General features: G+C 44.5%; 1 protein-coding gene across 1 annotated transcript in view; it reads left to right on the top strand.

Annotated features, from left to right (window-relative positions):
- The window catches only part of LOC311118789 (regulator of G-protein signaling 12-like), a gene marked incomplete at its 3' end in the record, with an annotated part of 38654 nt that overhangs the window by 10348 nt on the left and 8306 nt on the right, over positions 1-20000 (top strand). The window contains exon 2 of the mRNA XM_084193570.1: positions 9964-9985. Coding sequence (XP_084049696.1) covers positions 9964-9985 — 22 coding nt within the window. The remainder of the gene's footprint in view (positions 1-9963; positions 9986-20000) is intronic.

Genomic DNA, 20000 nt, shown 5'->3' on the forward strand with positions numbered 1-20000 from the left:
GTTCTGGCCTGTGTGATATTCTACAGTTGGACCTAACAGGAAACATGTTCTGGCCTGTGTGATATTCTACAGTTGGGGCCTAACAGGAAACATGTTCTGGCCTAACAGGAAACATGTTCTGGCCTGTGTGATATTCTACAGTTGGACCTAACAGGAAACATGTTCTGGCCTGTGTGATATTCTACAGTTGGACCTAACAGGAAACATGTTCTGGCCTGTGTGATATTCTACAGTTGGGGCCTAACAGGAAACATGTTCTGGCCTAACAGGAAACATGTTCTGGCCTGTGTGATATTCTACAGTTGGACCTAACAGGAAACATGTTGTGGCCTAACAGGAAACATGTTGTGGCCTGTGTGGTATTCTACAGTTGGGGCCTAACAGGAAACATGTTCTGGCCTAACAGGAAACATGTTGTGGCCTGTGTGATATTCTACAGTTGGACCTAACAGGAAACATGTTCTGGCCTGTGTGATATTCTACAGTTGGACCTAACAGGAAACATGTTCTGGCCTGTGCGGTATTCTACAGTTGGACCTAACAGGAAACATGTTCTGGCCTGTGGGATATTCTACAGTTGGACCTAACAGGAAACATGTTCTGGCCTGTGGGATATTCTACAGTTGGACCTAACAGGAAACATGTTCTGGCCTGTGTGGTATTCTACAGTTGGACCTAACAGGAAACATGTTCTGGCCTGTGTGGTATTCTACAGTTGGACCTAACAGGAAACATGTTCTGGCCTGTGTGATATTCTACAGTTGGACCTAACAGGAAACATGTTCTGGCCTGTGGGATATTCTACAGTTGGGGCCTAACAGGAAACATGTTCTGGCCTGTGTGATATTCTACAGTTGGACCTAACAGGAAACATGTTCTGGCCTGTGGGATATTCTACAGTTGGACCTAACAGGAAACATGTTCTGGCCTGTGTGGTATTCTACAGTTGGGGGCCTAACAGGAAACATGTTCTGGCCTGTGGGGTATTCTACAGTTGGGGCCTAACAGGAAACATGTTCTGGCCTAACAGGAAACATGTTCTGGCCTAACAGGAAACATGTTCTGGCCTGTGTGATATTCTACAGTTGGGGCCTAACAGGAAACATGTTCTGGCCTAACAGGAAACATGTTCTGGCCTGTGGGATATTCTACAGTTGGGGCCTAACAGGAAACATGTTGTGGCCTGTGTGGTATTCTACAGTTGGGGCCTAACAGGAAACATGTTCTGGCCTAACAGGAAACATGTTCTGGCCTGTGGGATATTCTACACTTGGGGCCTAACAGGAAACATGTTGTGGCCTGTGGGATATTCTACAGTTGGACCTAACAGGAAACATGTTCTGGCCTGTGTGATATTCTACAGTTGGGGCCTAACAGGAAACATGTTCTGGCCTGTGGGATATTCTACAGTTGGGGCCTAACAGGAAACATGTTCTGGCCTAACAGGAAACATGTTCTGGCCTGTGTGGTATTCTACGGTTGGGGCCTAACAGGAAACATGTTGTGGGAGTTGGTCATTCCCTATATATAGTCCTATGGGCCCTTGTCAAAAGTGGTACACTATATAGGGTGCCATTGGAGACGTGACCTCATACAAACTATTCAAGTAGCCATCCAACTAGCCTGTGTTATACAGTGAGCATGTCATTAGTTTACAGCTTGTCATTAAAGGACTATCTTGTGGGGGTTTAATTTCATTAGTCCATTGTTGATACAGTCCCAAAATGTTTCGCACGTCAGCAATCAAGTTTTCAAGATGTGTGACTTTTCGAAATACAGAAATCTGGCCCGTTATTATTCATTTTGATGCAAAAACGCAGAATCGTGCAAAAACGCATCATACTGGCCATATTTATGTGTTTTGAAAGTTACATATCTTGAAAACTTGATTGCTGACATTCCAAAAAAAAAAATGTTGGGGACTCAGCTATCAACAATGGACGAATGAAACAAATACCCAAATATAGTTTTGTAGTGGAGTTTTTCCTTTTAAGCGAATCCCCATGTAAAACTGGTCCTGTCCTTGACAGAACAACATATCGAGGATAGGAGTGCTGTGGGTGGCTGTGTGGAGTCCAGGTGATCACTAGATTAGCTACCTTTACAGGTGTGGGTTTGGGCCTATGTATATTTGTTCATACTTGTGTGTGTTTTTGCCATATGCCATCCAGCTGTCTGGAGGTGAGGAGAGGAGAGGGGAAAGTGGAACAGAAGGAGGTGGAGAGAGAGAGAGGAAGGTTAGAGGTGGAGAGAGGAGAGGAAGGTCAGAGGTGGAGAGAGAGAGGAAGGTTAGAGGTGGAGAGAGAGAGAGGAAGGTTCGAGGTGGAGAGAGGAGAGGAAGGTTAGAGGTGGAGAGAGAGAGGAAGGTTAGAGGTGGAGAGAGAGAGGAAGGTTAGAGGTGGAGAGAGAGAGGAAGGTTAGAGGTGGAGAGAGGAGAGGAAGGTTAGAGGTGGAGAGAGAGAGGAAGGTTAGAGGTGGAGAGAGAGAGGAAGGTTAGAGGTGGAGAGAGGAGAGGAAGGTTAGAGGTGGAGAGAGAGGAGAGGAAGGTGGAGAGAGAGAGGAAGGTTAGAGGTGGAGAGAGGAGAGGAAGGTTAGAAGTGGAGAGAGGAGAGGAAGGTTAGAGGAGGAGAGGAAGGTTAGAGGTGGAGAGAGGAGAGGAAGGTTAGAGGTGGAGAGAGGAGAGGAAGGTTAGAGGTGGAGAGAGGAGAGGAAGGTTAGAGGTGGAGAGAGAGGAGAGGAAGGTTAAAGGTGGAGTTAGAGGAGAGGAAGGTTAGAGGTGGAGAGAGGAGAGGAAGGTTAGAGGTGGAGAGAGGAGAGGAAGGTTAGAAGTGGAGAGAGGAGAGGAAGGTTAGAGGAGGAGAGGAAGGTTAGAGGTGGAGAGAGGAGAGGAAGGTTAGAGGTGGAGAGAGGAGAGGAAGGTTAGAGGTGGAGAGAGAGAGGAAGGTTAGAGGTGGAGAGAGAGAGAGGAAGGTTAGAGGTGGAGAGAGAGAGAGGAAGGTGGAGAGAGAGAGAGGAAGGTTAGAGGTGGAGAGAGGAGAGGAAGGTTAGAGGTGGAGAGAGAGGAGAGGAAGGTTAGAGGTGGAGAGAGGAAGGTTAGAGGTGGAGAGAGGAGAGGAAGGTTAGAGGTGGAGAGAGGAGAGGAAGGTTAGAGGTGGAGAGAGGAGAGGAAGGTTAGAGGTGGAGAGAGGAGAGGAAGGTTAGAAGTGGAGAGAGGAGAGGAAGGTTAGAGGAGGAGAGGAAGGTTAGAGGTGGAGAGAGGAGAGGAAGGTTAGAGGTGGAGAGAGGAGAGGAAGGTTAGAGGTGGAGAGAGGAGAGGAAGGTTCGAGGTGGAGAGAGGAGAGGAAGGTTCGAGGTGGAGAGAGGAGAGGAAGGTTCGAGGTGGAGAGAGGAGAGGAAGGTTAGAGGTGGAGAGAGAGGAGAGGAAGGTTAGAGGTGGAGAGAGGAAGGTTAGAGGTGGAGAGAGGAGAGGAAGGTTAGAGGTGGAGAGAGGAGATGAAGGTTAGAGGTGGAGAGAGGAGAGGAAGGTTAGAGGGAGAGAGAGGAGGTTAGAGGTGGAGAGAGAGGAGAGGAAGGTTAGAGGTGGAGAGAGGAGAGGAAGGTTAGAGGTGGAGAGAGGAGAGGAAGGTTAGAGGTGGAGAGAGGAGAGGAAGGTTAGAGGTGGAGAGAGGAGAGGAAGGAATGAAGAGAGAGGGGGAGGAGGTTAGAGGGGAAGAGATGAGAACCCCAAAGATTCCATATGGTGTATGAGGAATGGTTCCATCTGCCAGAAGAACACCACTGGAATTAGAGGGGAGGGGAGGGGAGGGGAGGGGAGGGGAGGGGAGAGGAGGGGAGAGAGGGAGAGAGGGAGAGAGGAGAGAGAGAGAGAGAGAGAGAGAGAGAGAGAGAGAGAGAGAGAGAGAGAGAGAGAGAGAGAGAGAGAGAGAGAGAGAGAGAGATAAAAGACTGAGGGTGAGACAGAGAAAGGGGTAGGAGAGAGAGAGAAAGTGAGGGAAGAAGACACATGGAAGGAGAGAGAAGGGAGAGGGGGACAAACCACTTGAACCACAGATGAAGGTCTGGAAATGATCAGACTGGAAGGAAGAGGGGGTGTGGGGTGGACACACATATATGCAAACCACATATGAGCATGCAAGCCATCTATACGCAAAGCATACTCAAACACACACACACATACAAGTGTGGGGACCCATACGTCTGTGCGTGTGCAACAAGATCTCACGGTCTGACTGCAGTATTTGACGTTTGCCCATAAATGTCACGTTTTGACTGTTAAAAGTTGACACATGAATTGTGAATGTTTAAGGGAAGGGTTTAAGGTTTAGGATGGGGTTGAAACAAAACCAAAATAGAAGGAGTGCCTTGCACTGGGATTGAACCCGCCGTCCTCGGAGCCAGAGCTCGCAACTTACGCCCCAGCCACCATCCCCGGCCGTCCACAACGCCCCAGCCACCATCCCCGGCCGTCCACAACGCCCCTTCCACCATCCCCGGCCGTCCACAACGCCCCATCCACCATCCCCGGCCGTCCACAACGCCCCTTCCACCATCCCCGGCCGTCCACAACGCCCCATCCACCATCCCCGGCCGTCCACAACGCCCCTTCCACCATGCCCGGCCGTCCACAACGCCCCATCCACCATCCCCGGCCGTCCACAACGCCCCCAGCCACCATCCCCGGCCGTCCACAACGCCCCCAGCCACCATCCCCGGCCGTCCACAACGCCCCCAGCAAGCCGCGAGCCTACGTGATGGTTATAGCGCTCACCGTTGCCGCTAGTGGCCGGTATCGAAGGCATCGCCCGACGTCCTGGGGATCTGGACGAACGTCGAATACTGCATTGCTGGTGATAACCTGGCTGGTGTGTGTGTGTGTGTGTTGGAAGTGATTCTCTTTGTTCTCTGGTTCTCTCTGTGGTTAAAACCACAACACATAAATACACTTCCTCTACACACACACACACACACACACAACCTGATTCGTTCAGCTCTCATAACATAAGTCGTGTCAATGATGTCACCACTGAGGGAGGGAGGGAGGTGAAAGAGGTGTATTGGGGGGGGTGTGGTGATTAGTTACTGAATGTGTGTTGACTTCAGATGGGTGTGTTGGGGGAGGTGTGTGTGTGTGTTGTGGGAGGTGTGTGTGTTGGGGGAGGTGTGTGTGTTGGGGGAGGTGTGTGTGTTGAGGGAGGTGTGTGTGTTGGGGAGGTGTGTGTGTTGGGGAGGTGTGTTGGGGGAGGTGTGTGTGTTGGGGGAGGTGTGTGTGTTGGGGGAGGTGTGTGTGTTGGGGGAGGTGTGTGTGTTGAGGGAGGTGTGTGTGTTGAGGGAGGTGTGTGTGTTGGGGGAGGTGTGTGTGTTGAGGGAGGTGTGCGTGTTGAGGGAGGTGTGCGTGTTGAGGGAGGTGTGCGTGTTGAGGGAGGTGTGCGTGTTGGGGGAGGTGTGCGTGTTGAGGGAGGTGTGTGTGTTGGGGGAGGTGTGCGTGTTGAGGGAGGTGTGCGTGTTGAGGGAGGTGTGCGTGTTGAGGGAGGTGTGCGTGTTGAGGGAGGTGTGCGTGTTGAGGGAGGTGTGCGTGTTGAGGGAGGTGTGCGTGTTGGGGGAGGTGTGCGTGTTGAGGGAGGTGTGCGTGTTGGGGGAGGTGTGCGTGTTGAGGGAGGTGTGCGTGTTGAGGGAGGTGTGCGTGTTGAGGGAGGTGTGCGTGTTGAGGGAGGTGTGCGTGTTGAGGGAGGTGTGCGTGTCATATAGTTTGTGGGATTTTATTTGCATTTTACTCATTAACAGCCGGAGTGGAGACAGAACGTTGCAATGTTTTGCATGAAATGTGAAGGGAGAGAGAGAGAGCATCCATGTGTCCCAGCATTGTGTGTGTGTGTGTGTGTGTGTGTGTGTGTGTGTGTGTGTGCTGTGAAAGTATGCTGTTAACTCCTCAGCTACCTGTGTTCTGGGTAGATGTTGTGTGTGTTTGCAGACTCAGCTTGAGGTGGATCACACTTTCTCACAAACCAACCGTATTTTTCCACCAGATCTCTCCGGCTGTTTTTATAGTTAACTAGTAAACATCTCAGGCAGGAGTAGGACAGAGATTTATAGATTCTAGCTGACAACTCCCTCTCTCCCCCACTAAATCTCCTCCCCTCTCTCATCTCTCCTCTCTCCTCCACAAAATCTCCTCCCCTCTCCCCTCTCTCCTCTCTCTTCTCTCCCTCCCCTCTCCCCTCTCTCCTCTCTCCCGCTCTCCCCTCCCCTCTCCCCTCTCTCCTCTCTCCTCTCTCCCTCTCTCCCCTCCCCTCTCTCCCTCTCTCCCTCCCCTCTCTCCTCTCTCCCGCTCTCCCCTCCCCTCTCCCCTCTCTCCTCTCCCCTCTCTCTTCTCTCCCTCCCCTCTCCCCTCTCTCCTCTCTCCCTCTCTCCTCTCTCCTCTCTCCCGCTCTCCCCTCCCCTCTCTCCTCTCTCCCCTCTCCCCTCTCTCCCCTCCCCTCTCCCCTCTCTCCTCTCTCCTCTCTCCCGCTCTCCCCTCCCCTCTCTCCTCTCTCCCCTCTCCCCTCTCTCCCCTCCCCTCTCCCCTCTCTCCTCTCTCCTCTCTCCCGCTCTCCCCTCCCCTCTCTCCTCTCTCCCCTCTCCCCTCTCTCCCCTCCCCTCTCTCCTCTCTCCTCTATCCGTTGGTTCTCATAGTGGTTAAAGTCATTCAGGTTGTATAGATGAGTCACTGATCTGATCTAATCCTACTGCATGTCTAAACACACACACACACACACAAACACACGCACGCACAAACACACGCACGCACAAACACACGCACGCACAAACACACGCACGCACAAAAACACGCACGCACAAACACACGCACGCACAAACACGCACGCACAAACACACGCACGCACAAACACACGCACGCACAAACACACGCACGCACAAACACACGCACGCACAAACTCACAGACTTGTCCTGCATTTTCAGGACTTTTTGGGGAGTAAAAATGTATTCCCATTCAAAATCATTTTTAACCTAACCCCTAACCTTCAACCTAAACTTAACCCTAACCTTAAGCCTTAAGCCTACAATAGCATTTGAACAAACTCAGAACATTACAAAAGTCCAGACTAAATCTTTCTTGTCCCCTGTAGCTCAGTTGGTAGAGCATGGCGCTAGGGTTGTGGGTTCGTTTCCCACTGGGGGCCAGTATGAAAATGTATGCACTCACTAACTGTAAGTCGCTCTGGATAAGAGCGTCTGCTAAATGACTAAAATGTAAATGTACGGGGAGAGGTGTATTTCACTATGTCAAGGTCTAGGGATGGTGTTCACAGTCACACACACACACACACACACACACACACACACACACACACACACACACACACACACACACGTCTCCCATTGAAGCTCTTCCTTGTAGAGCAGGATAGGTCAGTTTACAGTAGTTCACCTATTTTCCTCACACACCCACACCTTTACTAATCTCTCTCTACCAACTGACACCACCCACACCTTTACTAATCTCACTCTACCAACTGACACCACCCACACCTTTACTAATCTCTCTCTACCAACTGACACCACCCACACCTTTACTAATCTCTCTCTACCAACTGACACCACCCACACCTTTACTAATCTCTCTCTACCAACTGACACCACCCACACCTTTACTAATCTCTACCAACTGACACCACCCACACCTTTACTAATATCTCTCTACCAACTGACACCACCTACACCTTTACTAATCTCTACCAACTGACACCACCCACACCTTTACTAATATCTCTCTACCAACTGACACCACCCACACCTTTACTAATATCTCTCTACCAACTGACACCACCCACACCTTTACTAATCTCTACCAACTGAAACCACCCACACCTTTACTAATCTCTCTCTACCAACTGACACCACCCACACCTTTACTAATCTCTCTCTACCAACTGACACCACCCACACCTTTACTAATCTCTCTCTACCAACTGACACCACCCACACCTTTACTAATCTCTCTCTACCAACTGACACCCACCCACACCTTTACTAATCTCTCTCTACCAACTGACACCACCCACACCTTTACTAATCTCTCTCTACCAACTGACACCCACCCACACCTTTACTAATCTCTCTCTACCAACTGACACCCACCCACACCTTTACTAATCTCTCTCTACCAACTGACACCACCCACACCTTTACTAATCTCTCTCTACCAACTGACGCCACCCACACCTTTACTAATCTCTACCAACTGACACCCACCCACACCTTTACTAATCTCTACCAACTGACACCACCCACACCTTTACTAATCTCTACCAACTGACACCCACCCACACCTTTACTAATCTCTCTCTACCAACTGACACCCACCCACACCTTTACTAATGTCTACCAACTGACACCACCCACACCTTTACTAATCTCTACCAACTGACACCCACCAACACCTTTACTAATCTCTACCAACTGACACCCACCCACACCTTTACTAATCTCTCTACCAATTGACACCACCCACACCTTTACTAATCTCTCTCTACCAACTGACACCACCCACACCTTTACTAATCTATACCAACTGACACCACCCACACCTTTACTAATCTATACCAACTGACACCACCCACACCTTTACTAATCTCTCTCTACCAACTGACACCACCCACACCTTTACTAATCTCTCTCTACCAACTGACACCACCCACACCTTTACTAATCTATACCAACTGACACCCACCCACACCTTTACTAATCTCTCTCTACCAACTGACACCACCCACACCTTTACTAATCTCTCTCTACCAACTGACACCACCCACACCTTTACTAATCTCTCTCTACCAACTGACACCACCCACACCTTTACTAATCTCTACCAACTGACACCACCCACACCTTTACTAATCTATACCAACTGACACCACCCACACCTTTACTAATCTCTCTCTACCAACTGACACCACCCACACCTTTACTAATCTCTCTCTACCAACTGACACCCACCCACACCTTTACTAATCTCTCTCTACCAACTGACACCACCCACACCTTTACTAATCTATACCAACTGACACCCACCCACACCTTTACTAATCTCTCTCTACCAACTGACACCCACCCACACCTTTACTAATCTCTCTCTACCAACTGACACCACCCACACCTTTACTAATCTCTACCAACTGACACCACCCACACCTTTACTAATCTCTCTCTACCAACGGACACCCACCCACACCTTTACTAATCTCTCTTTACCAACTGACACCACCCACACCTTTACTAATGTCTACCAACTGACACCACCCACACCTTTACTAATCTCTACCAACTGACACCACCCACACCTTTACTAATCTCTACCAACTGACACCCACCCACACCTTTACTAATCTCTACCAACTGACACCACCCACACCTTTACTAATCTATACCAACTGACACCACCCACACCTTTACTAATCTCTCTCTACCAACTGACACCACCCACACCTTTACTAATCTCTACCAACTGACACCACCCACACCTTTACTAATCTCTACCAACTGACACCACCCACACCTTTACTAATGTCTACCAACTGACACCACCCACACCTTTACTAATCTCTACCAACTGACACCACCCACAACTTTACTAATCTCTACCAACTGACACCACCCACACCTTTACTAATCTCTCTCTACCAACTGACACCACCCACACCTTTACTAATGTCTACCAACTGACACCACCCACACCTTTACTAATCTATACCAACTGACACCCACCCACACCTTTACTAATGTCTACCAATTGACACCACCCACACCTTTACTAATCTCTACCAACTGACACCCACCCACACCTTTACTAATCTCTCTCTACCAACTGTGTGTCTGCGTGTGCAGCGCGCATGTGTGTGTCTGTCAATGTGTGTGTGTTTGTTGACGAGGTCACAGTCTTACCCATGTCTCTCTGTATTTTCTTACAGTCTGCTGTGGTCTCTGATGGAGGTGAGTACAAAACTACCACTTTATACTCTCTATTTACTCTATATCTATATCCTTATTATACTATCTATTTACTCTATATCTATGTCCTTATTATACTATCTATTTACTCTATATCCTTATTATACTATCTATTTACTCTATCTATGTCCTTATTATACTGTCTATTTACTCTATATCTATGTCCTTATTATACTATCTATTTACTCTATATCTATGTCCTTATTATACTATCTATTTACTCTATATCCTTATTATACTTTCTATTTTCTCTATATCTATGTCCTTATTATACTATCTATTTACTCTATATCTATGTCCTTATTATACTATCTATTTACTCTATATCTATGTCCTTATTATACTATCTATTTACTCTATCTATATCCTTATTATACTCTCTATTTACTCTATATCTATGTCCTTATTATACTATCTATTTACTCTATATCTATGTCCTTATTATACTATCTATTTACTCTATATCTATGTCCTTATTATACTATCTATTTACTCTATATCCTTATTAAACTATCTATTTACTCTATATCTATATCCTTATTATACTATCTATTTACTCTATATCTATATCCTTATTATACTGTCTATTTACTCTATATCCTTATTATACTATCTATTTACTCTATATCTATATCCTTATTATACTATCTATTTACTCTATATCTATATCCTTATTATACTGTCTATTTACTCTATATCTATGTCCTTATTATACTATCTATTTACTCTATATCTATGTCCTTATTATACTATCTATTTACTCTATATCTATATCCTTATTATACTATCTATTTACTCTATATCTATGTCCTTATTATACTGTCTATTTACTCTATATCTATGTCCTTATTATACTATCTATTTACTCTATATCTATGTCCTTATTATACTATCTATTTACTCTATATCTATATCCTTATTATACTATCTATTTACTCTATATCTATGTCCTTATTATACTATCTATTTACTCTATATCTATATCCTTATTATACTATCTATTTACTCTATATCTATGTCCTTATTATAGTGTCTATTTACTCTATATCTATGTCCTTATTATACTTTCTATTTTCTCTATATCTATATTATACTATCTATTTACTCTATATCTATGTCCTTATTATACTATCTATTTACTCTATAATTATACTATCTATTTACTCTATATCTATATCCTTATTATACTATCTATTTACTCTATATCTATGTCCTTATTATACTATCTATTAACTCTATATCCTTATTATACTATCTATTTACTCTATATCTATGTCCTTATTATACTGTCTATTTACTCTATATCTATGTCCTTATTATACTATCTATTTACTCTATATATATGTCCTTATTATACTATCTATTTACTCTATATCTATGTCCTTATTATACTATCTATTTACTCTATATCTATATCCTTATTATACTATCTATTTACTCTATATCTATGTCCTTATTATACTATCTATTTACTCTATATCTATATCCTTATTATACTATCTATTTACTCTATATCTATGTCCTTATTATACTATCTATTAACTCTATATCCTTATTATACTATCTATTTACTCTATATCTATGTCCTTATTATACTGTCTATTTACTCTATATCTATGTCCTTATTATGCTATCTATTTACTCTATATATGTCCTTATTATACTATCTATTTACTCTATATCTATGTCCTTATTATACTATCTATTTACTCTATATCTATGTCCTTATTATACTATCTATTTACTCTATATCTATGTCCTTATTATAGTGTCTATTTACTCTATATCTATGTCCTTATTATACTATCTATTTACTCTATATCCTTATTATACTTTCTATTTTCTCTATATCTATGTCCTTATTATACTATCTATTTACTCTATATCTATGTCCTTATTATACTATCTATTTACTCTATATCTATGTCCTTATTATACTATCTATTTACTCTATCTATATCCTTATTATACTCTCTATTTACTCTATATCTATGTCCTTATTATACTATCTATTTACTCTATATCTATGTCCTTATTATACTATCTATTTACTCTATATCTATGTCCTTATTATACTATCTATTTACTCTATATCCTTATTAAACTATCTATTTACTCTATATCTATATCCTTATTATACTATCTATTTACTCTATATCTATATCCTTATTATACTGTCTATTTACTCTATATCCTTATTATACTATCTATTTACTCTATATCTATATCCTTATTATACTATCTATTTACTCTATATCTATATCCTTATTATACTGTCTATTTACTCTATATCTATGTCCTTATTATACTATATATTTACTCTATATCCTTATTATACTGTCTATTTACTCTATATCTATGTCCTTATTATACTATCTATTTACTTTATATCTATATCCTTATTATACTATCTATTTACTCTATATCTATATCCTTATTATACTATCTATTTACTCTATATCTATGTCCTTATTATACTATCTATTTACTCTATATCTATGTCCTTATTATACTATCTATTTACTCTATATCTATGTCCTTATTATACTATCTATTTACTCTATATCTATGTCCTTATTATACTATCTATTTACTCTATTTACATTTACATTTAAGTCATTTAGCAGACGCTCTTATCCAGAGCGACTTACAGTTAGTGAGTGCATACATTTTCATACTGGCCCCCCGTGGGAAACGAACCCACAACCCTGGCGTTGCAAGCGCCATGCTCTACCAATTGAGCTACAGGGGACCCTCTATATCTATGTCCTTATTATACTATCTATTTACTCTATATCTATGTCCTTATTATACTATCTATTTACTCTATATCTATGTCCTTATTATACTATCTATTTACTCTATATCTATATCCTTATTATACTATCTATTTACTCTATATCTATGTCCTTATTATACTATCTATTTACTCTATATCCTTATTATACTATCTATTTACTCTATATCTATGTCCTTATTATACTGTCTATTTACTCTATATCTATGTCCTTATTATACTATCTATTTACTCTATATCTATGTCCTTATTATACTATCTATTTACTCTATATCTATGTCCTTATTATACTATCTATTTACTCTATATCTTTATCCTTATTATACTATCTATTTACTCTATATCTATGTCCTTATTATACTATCTATTTACTCTATATCTATATCCTTATTATACTATCTATTTACTCTATATCTATGTCCTTATTATACTATCTATTTACTCTATATCTATGTCCTTATTATACTATCTATTTACTCTATATCTATATCCTTATTATACTATCTATTTACTCTATATCTATGTCCTTATTATACTATCTATTTACTCTATATCCTTATTAAACTATCTATTTACTCTATATTTATTTCCTTATTATACACTCTATTTACTCTATATCTATGTCCTAGGTCTTCCATTTGAAGTTGTTGGCGCATGTTTTGAAGCATGTTGAGTCAAGACTGTCTTTCGTATTCATTACAATGGAGCAACAGGCTGTCTTTCGTATTCATTACAATGGAGCAACAGGCTGTCTTTCGTATTCATTACAATGGAGCAACAGGCTGTCTTTCGTATTCATTACAATGGAGCAACAGACTGTCTTTCGTATTCATTACAATGGAGCAACAGGCTGTCTTTCGTATTCATTACAATGGAGCAACAGGCTGTCTTTCGTATTCATTACAATGGAGCAACAGGCTGTCTTTCGTATTCATTACAATGGAGCAACAGACTGTCTTTCGTATTCATTACAATGGAGCAACAGACTGTCTTTCGTATTCATTACAATGGAGCAACAGGCTGTCTTTCGTATTCATTACAATGGAGCAACAGACTGTCGGTTTAGGTCACATTTAGTCCTCTCTCTCTCTCTGTGTGTCAAATAAAATGTATTGGTCACATACACGTGTTTAGCAGATGTTATTGCGGGTGTAGCGAAATGCTTGTGTGTGTGTGTGTATTTATTCTTGCTGTGCGTGCACATGTGTCGTTGGAAAGGGAGTTTAGTACACCCCCACCCCCCCCAAAAAAGATGTATGTGTCCATTTCCTCCTCATTAAAACGTCATGTTCCTGTTGTGTGTGTGTGTGTGTGTGTGTGTGTGTGTGTGTGTGCTACCTGCCATCTATGGTTCCATTCTCTTCCATAGCGTTCAATTATTCACCAGCCAAAGGCCTGTGGGTGTGACGTCTGTATCCTTTTACCCGTGAGAGGCCTGCAGGAGTGTGTGTGTGTGTGTGTGTGTGTGTGTGTGTGTGTGTGTGAGTGAGACACCCACTCTTTCAGTGAGCTGGATCATTGTCGTCAACAACCCTCCCTCTCCTTCCCTCATTCTCTCTCTCTTTCATTCTCTCTCTCCCTCTGAGTCGTTCTGTCTCTTCTTTGTGATGCGGTACAGTGGTCAGGTCTCTCTGGGGAGCCCCTCTCCCGTGTGTGTGATGGGGAGTGGAGGCGTGTGTGTGTGAGGTCAGAGGAGAAGGAGAGTAGAGCAGTCTCTCAACCGGTTTATTACCTGCAAGCTAAAGTGTTGGTCCTTCCTGCTTGGACGATCACTGGGATGTAGAAAATGCCACTTGAGGACTGACCAACTTGGTGTCAGATTACGGAGGGAACCGTCAGCAACATCCTTCATGTTTTAGTACCAGGTCTTTCCTCCTTGGTTGACTGTCTAGATGAGAACAGCTAACACTTGAGAGAATTCAGTCTGAATCGTTGTCAGACAACTACTGAGGACAACATCCTTCATGGGACTCACTGGCACGCTATGGTTCTTTCTCCTTGGGTGACTTGCTGATTTACTTAGGCCCATCGCTCCCCAGGGAGCATAGGTCATCGACGACTACTCTCCATCTGTTCTGGGCTGCCTTCTCAATCCTTGGATGACCTAGAACTGATTAAATCAGTGTTGGGTAACGTATCGGAGGGACCAGACGGCATCATTCCCAGGGACCGGTTCTGGTCCGAGGGCCAGGGGTTTGAGACACAGTGGATTAACTGTAGAGTATGGATGGAGGGAACTGGTTCCCCCTGAGAATGAGGTATCTGCCTCGTTGGCATCACACCGGCTCCTACCAGTTATACCCAGGTAAGACAGTAGTGGTACCAGCTACACCCAGGGAAGACAGTAGTGGTACCAGTTATACCCAGGGAAGACAGTAGTGGTACCAGCTACACCCAGGGAAGACAGTAGTGGTACCAGCTACAACCAGGGAAGACAGTAGTGGTACCAGCTACAACCAGGGAAGACAGTAGTGGTACCAGCTACAACCAGGGAAGACAGTAGTGGTACCAGCTACAACCAGGGAAGACAGTAGTGGTACCAGCTACAACCAGGGAAGACAGTAGTGGTACCAGTTATACCCAGGGAAGACAGTAGTGGTACCAGCTACAACCAGGGAAGACAGTAGTGGTACCAGCTATACCCAGGGAAGACAGTAGTGGTACCAGCTACACCCAGGGAAGACAGTAGTGGTACCAGTTATACCCAGACAGTAGTGGTACCAGCTATACCCAGGGAAGACAGTAGTGGTACCAGTTATACCCAGACAGTAATGGTACCAGCTATACCCAGGGAAGACAGTAGTGGTACCAGCTATACCCAGGGAAGACAGTAGTGGTACCAGTTATACCCAGGGAAGACAGTAGTGGTACCAGTTATACCCAGACAGTAGTGGTACCAGCTATACCCAGGGAAGACAGTAGTGGTACCAGCTATACCCAGGGAAGACAGTAGTGGTACCAGTTATACCCAGGGAAGACAGTAGTGGTACCAGCTATACCCAGGGAAGACAGTAGTGGTACCAGTTATACCCAGGGAAGACAGTAGTGGTACCAGTTATACCCAGGGAAGACAGTAGTGGTACCAGCTATACCCAGACAGTAGTGGTACCAGCTACACCCAGGGAAGACAGTAGTGGTACCAGCTATACCCAGACAGTAGTGGTACCAGCTACAACCAGACAGTAGTGGTACCAGCTATACCCAGGGAAGACAGTAGTGGTACCAGCTATACCCAGGGAAGACAGTAGTGGTACCAGCTACACCCAGACAGTAGTGGTACCAGCTATACCCAGACAGTAGTGGTACCAGTTATACCCAGGGAAGACAGTAGTGGTACCAGTTATACCCAGACAGTAGTGGTACCAGCTATACCCAGGGAAGACAGTAGTGGTACCAGCTATACCCAGGGAAGACAGTAGTGGTACCAGCTATACCCAGGGAAGACAGTAGTGGTACCAGCTACAACCAGGGAAGACAGTAGTGGTACCAGCTACAACCAGGGAAGACAGTAGTGGTACCAGTTATACCCAGGGAAGACAGTAGTGGTACCAGCTATACCCAGGGAAGACAGTAGTGGTACCAGCTATACCCAGGGAAGACAGTAGTGGTACCAGTTATACCCAGGGAAGACAGTAGTGGTACCAGCTATACCCAGGGAAGACAGTAGTGGTACCAGCTATACCCAGGGAAGACAGTAGTGGTACCAGCTATACCCAGGGAAGACAGTAGTGGTACCAGTTATACCCAGACAGTAGTGGTACCAGTTATACCCAGGGAAGACAGTAGTGGTACCAGCTACAACCAGGGAAGACAGTAGTGGTACCAGTTATACCCAGGGAAGACAGTAGTGGTACCAGCTACAACCAGGGAAGACAGTAGTGGTACCAGCTATACCCAGGGAAGACAGTAGTGGTACCAGTTATACCCAGGGAAGACAGTAGTGGTACCAGCTATACCCAGGGAAGACAGTAGTGGTACCAGCTATACCCAGGGAAGACAGTAGTGGTACCAGCTACAACCAGGGAAGACAGTAGTGGTACCAGTTATACCCAGGGAAGACAGTAGTGGTACCAGCTATACCCAGCTAAGACAGTAGTGGTACCAGTTATACCCAGACAGTAGTGGTACCAGCTATACCCAGGGAAGACAGTAGTGGTACCAGCTACAACCAGGGAAGACAGTAGTGGTACCAGCTATACCCAGGGAAGACAGTAGTGATACCAGTTATACCCAGGGAAGACAGTAGTGGTACCAGCTATACCCAGGGAAGACAGTAGTGATACCAGCTATACCCAGGGAAGACAGTAGTGGTACCAGCTACAACCAGGGAAGACAGTAGTGGTACCAGCTATACCCAGGGAAGACAGTAGTGATACCAGTTATACCCAGGGAAGACAGTAGTGGTACCAGCTACAACCAGGGAAGACAGTAGTGGTACCAGCTATACCCAGGGAAGACAGTAGTGGTACCAGCTACAACCAGGGAAGACAGTAGTGGTACCAGCTATACCCAGGGAAGACAGTAGTGATAAGAGTGGATCATTGGAGAGGTATGACAGCAGGGGTAAGATTGGATGACTGGAAATGACAGACAGGTTTGGGCTTTGATTACAAATACACTTGGCTTGCTATGGTTAGTTTTGTGCTGTTGTTATTCAACTTGGTTGTCATCCAGGTACAAGTACTAGGGTTGTGATTATGAATACATTCAACCTGGTTGCTCAGCTATTCTCATCTTCCTGGGTTTTGGCTCCAATCTAAATGGATGTCAGGTCGTTATGTTTTGTTGGGGAGGGACTGCTGTTCCACAGCAGGGGGTTTTCAACTCCGGTCCTTGATGCCCCAAAATATACACATTTTTGTTGTCGCCCCCCCGGACAAACTCAACTGATTCAACTCATCGAGGGCTTGATGATTAGTTGACAAGTTGAATCAGGAATGCTTGTCAACAAAAATGTGAACTGTTGGGGAAAAACTGCTCTCTAGGATTCTGGAGCTACAGGAGGGTTTATCTCTAGGAACAGGGTTGGAGATAAAACCTACAGGAGGGTATCTCTCCAGGAACAGGGTTGGAGATAAAACCTACAGGAGGGTCTCTCTCCAGGAACAGGGTTGGAGTTAAAACCTACCTACAGGAGGGAACCTCTCCAGGAACAGGGTTGGAGTGAAAACCTACAGGAGGGTATCTCTCCAGGAACAGGGTTGGAGTGAAAACCTACAGGAGGGTATCTCTCCAGGAACAGGGTTGGAGTTGAAACCTACAGGAGGGTCTCTCCAGGAACAGGGTTGGAGTTAAAACCTACAGGAGGGTATCTCCAGGAACAGGGTTGGAGTTAAAACCTACAGGAGGGTATCTCTCCAGGAACAGGGTTGGAGATAAAACCTACAGGAGGGTATCTCTCCAGGAACAGGGTTGGAGATAAAACCTACAGGAGGGTATCTCTCCAGGAACAGGGTTGGAGTTAAAACCTACAGGAGGGTATCTCTCCAGGAACAGGGTTGGAGTTAAAACCTACAGGAGGGTCTCTCCAGGAACAGGGTTGAACAGCACTGTTCCCATGACTGTAGTGTTGTTGAACTATGAAGTTGACTGGCTGTGTTATGTTACGTTATCTTGTGTAGTGTGAGAGTGTGTAGTGTGAGAGTGTGTAGTGTGAGAGAGTGTAGTGTGACCGTGTGTAGTGTGAGAGTGTGTAGTGTGAGAGTGTGTAGTGTGAGAGAGTGTAGTGTGACAGTGTGTAGTGTGACCGTGTGTAGTGTGAGAGTGTGTAGTGTGAGAGTGTGTAGTGTGACCGTGTGTAGTGTGAGAGAGTAGTGTGACCGTGTGTAGTGTGAGAGAGTGTAGTGTGACAGTGTGTAGTGTGAGAGAGTGTAGTGTGAGAGAGGATGATAGTGTGTAGTGACATTGTCACCAGCAAAGCACACACACACACACAGAGTACCAGTCCAAAGTTTGGACACACCTCCTCATTCAAGTTTTTTTTTTTACATTGTAGAATAATAGTGAAGAGATCAAAACTATGAAATAACACATATGGAATCATATAGGAACCAAAAAGTGATAAACAAATCAAAATATATTTTATATTTGAGATTCTTCAAATAGCCACCCTTTGCTATGATGACAGCTTTGCACACTCTTGGCATTCTCTCAACCAGCTTCACCTGGAATGCTTTTCTAACAGTCTTGAAGGAGTTCCCACATATGCTGAGCACTTGCTGGCTGCTTTTCCTTCACTCTGCCGTCCGACTCATCCCAAACCATCTCAATTGGGTTGAGGTCAGGAGATTGTGGAGGCCAGGTCATCTGATGCAGCACTCCATCACTCTCCTTCTTGGTAAAATAGCCCTTACACAGCCTGGAGGTGTGTGGGTCATTGTCCTGTTGAAAAACAAATTATAGTCCCACTAAGCCCAAACCAGATGGGATGGCGTAACACTGCAGAATGCTGTGGTAGCCATGCTGGTTAAGTGTGCCTTGAATTCGGAATAAATCACAGACAGTGTCACCAGAAAAGCACCCCCACACCATAACACCTCCTCCTCCATGTTTTACGGTGGGAAATACACATGCAGAGATCATCCGTTCACCCACACCTCGTCTCACAAAGACACGGCGGTTGGAACCAAAAATCTCAAATTTGGACTCCAGACCAAAGGACAAATTTCCACTGGTCTAATGTCCATTGCTCGTGTTTCTTGGCCCAAGCAAGTCTCTTCTTCTTATTGGTGTCCTTTAGTAGTGGTTTCTTTGCAGCAATTCAACCATGAAGGCCTGATTCACACGGTCCCCTCTGAACAGTTGATGTTAAGATGTGTCTGTTACTTGAACTCTGTGAAGCATTTATTTGGGCTGCAATTTCTGAGGCTGGTAACTCTAATGAACTTATCCTCTACAGCAGAGGTAACTCTGGGTCTTCCATTCCTGTGGGGGTCCTCATGAGAGCCAGTTTCATCATAGCGCTTGATGGTTTTTGCGACTGCACTTGAAGAAACTTTAAAAGTTCTTGAAATGTTCTGTATTGACTGACCTTCATGTCTTAAAGTAATGATGGACTGTCGTTTCTCTTTGCTTTTCGAGGTGTTCTTGCCATAATATGGACTTGATTGGCTCAAACGCATTAAAAAGGAAAGAAATTCCACAAATTAACTTTTAAGGCACACCTGTTAAGTTAAATGCATTCCAGGTGACTACCTCATG

Source organism: Coregonus lavaretus, assembly GCF_964263955.1.
Source record: "Coregonus lavaretus genome assembly, contig: HAP1_SCAFFOLD_4272, whole genome shotgun sequence".
NCBI classification, from domain to species: Eukaryota; Metazoa; Chordata; class Actinopteri; order Salmoniformes; family Salmonidae; genus Coregonus; species Coregonus lavaretus.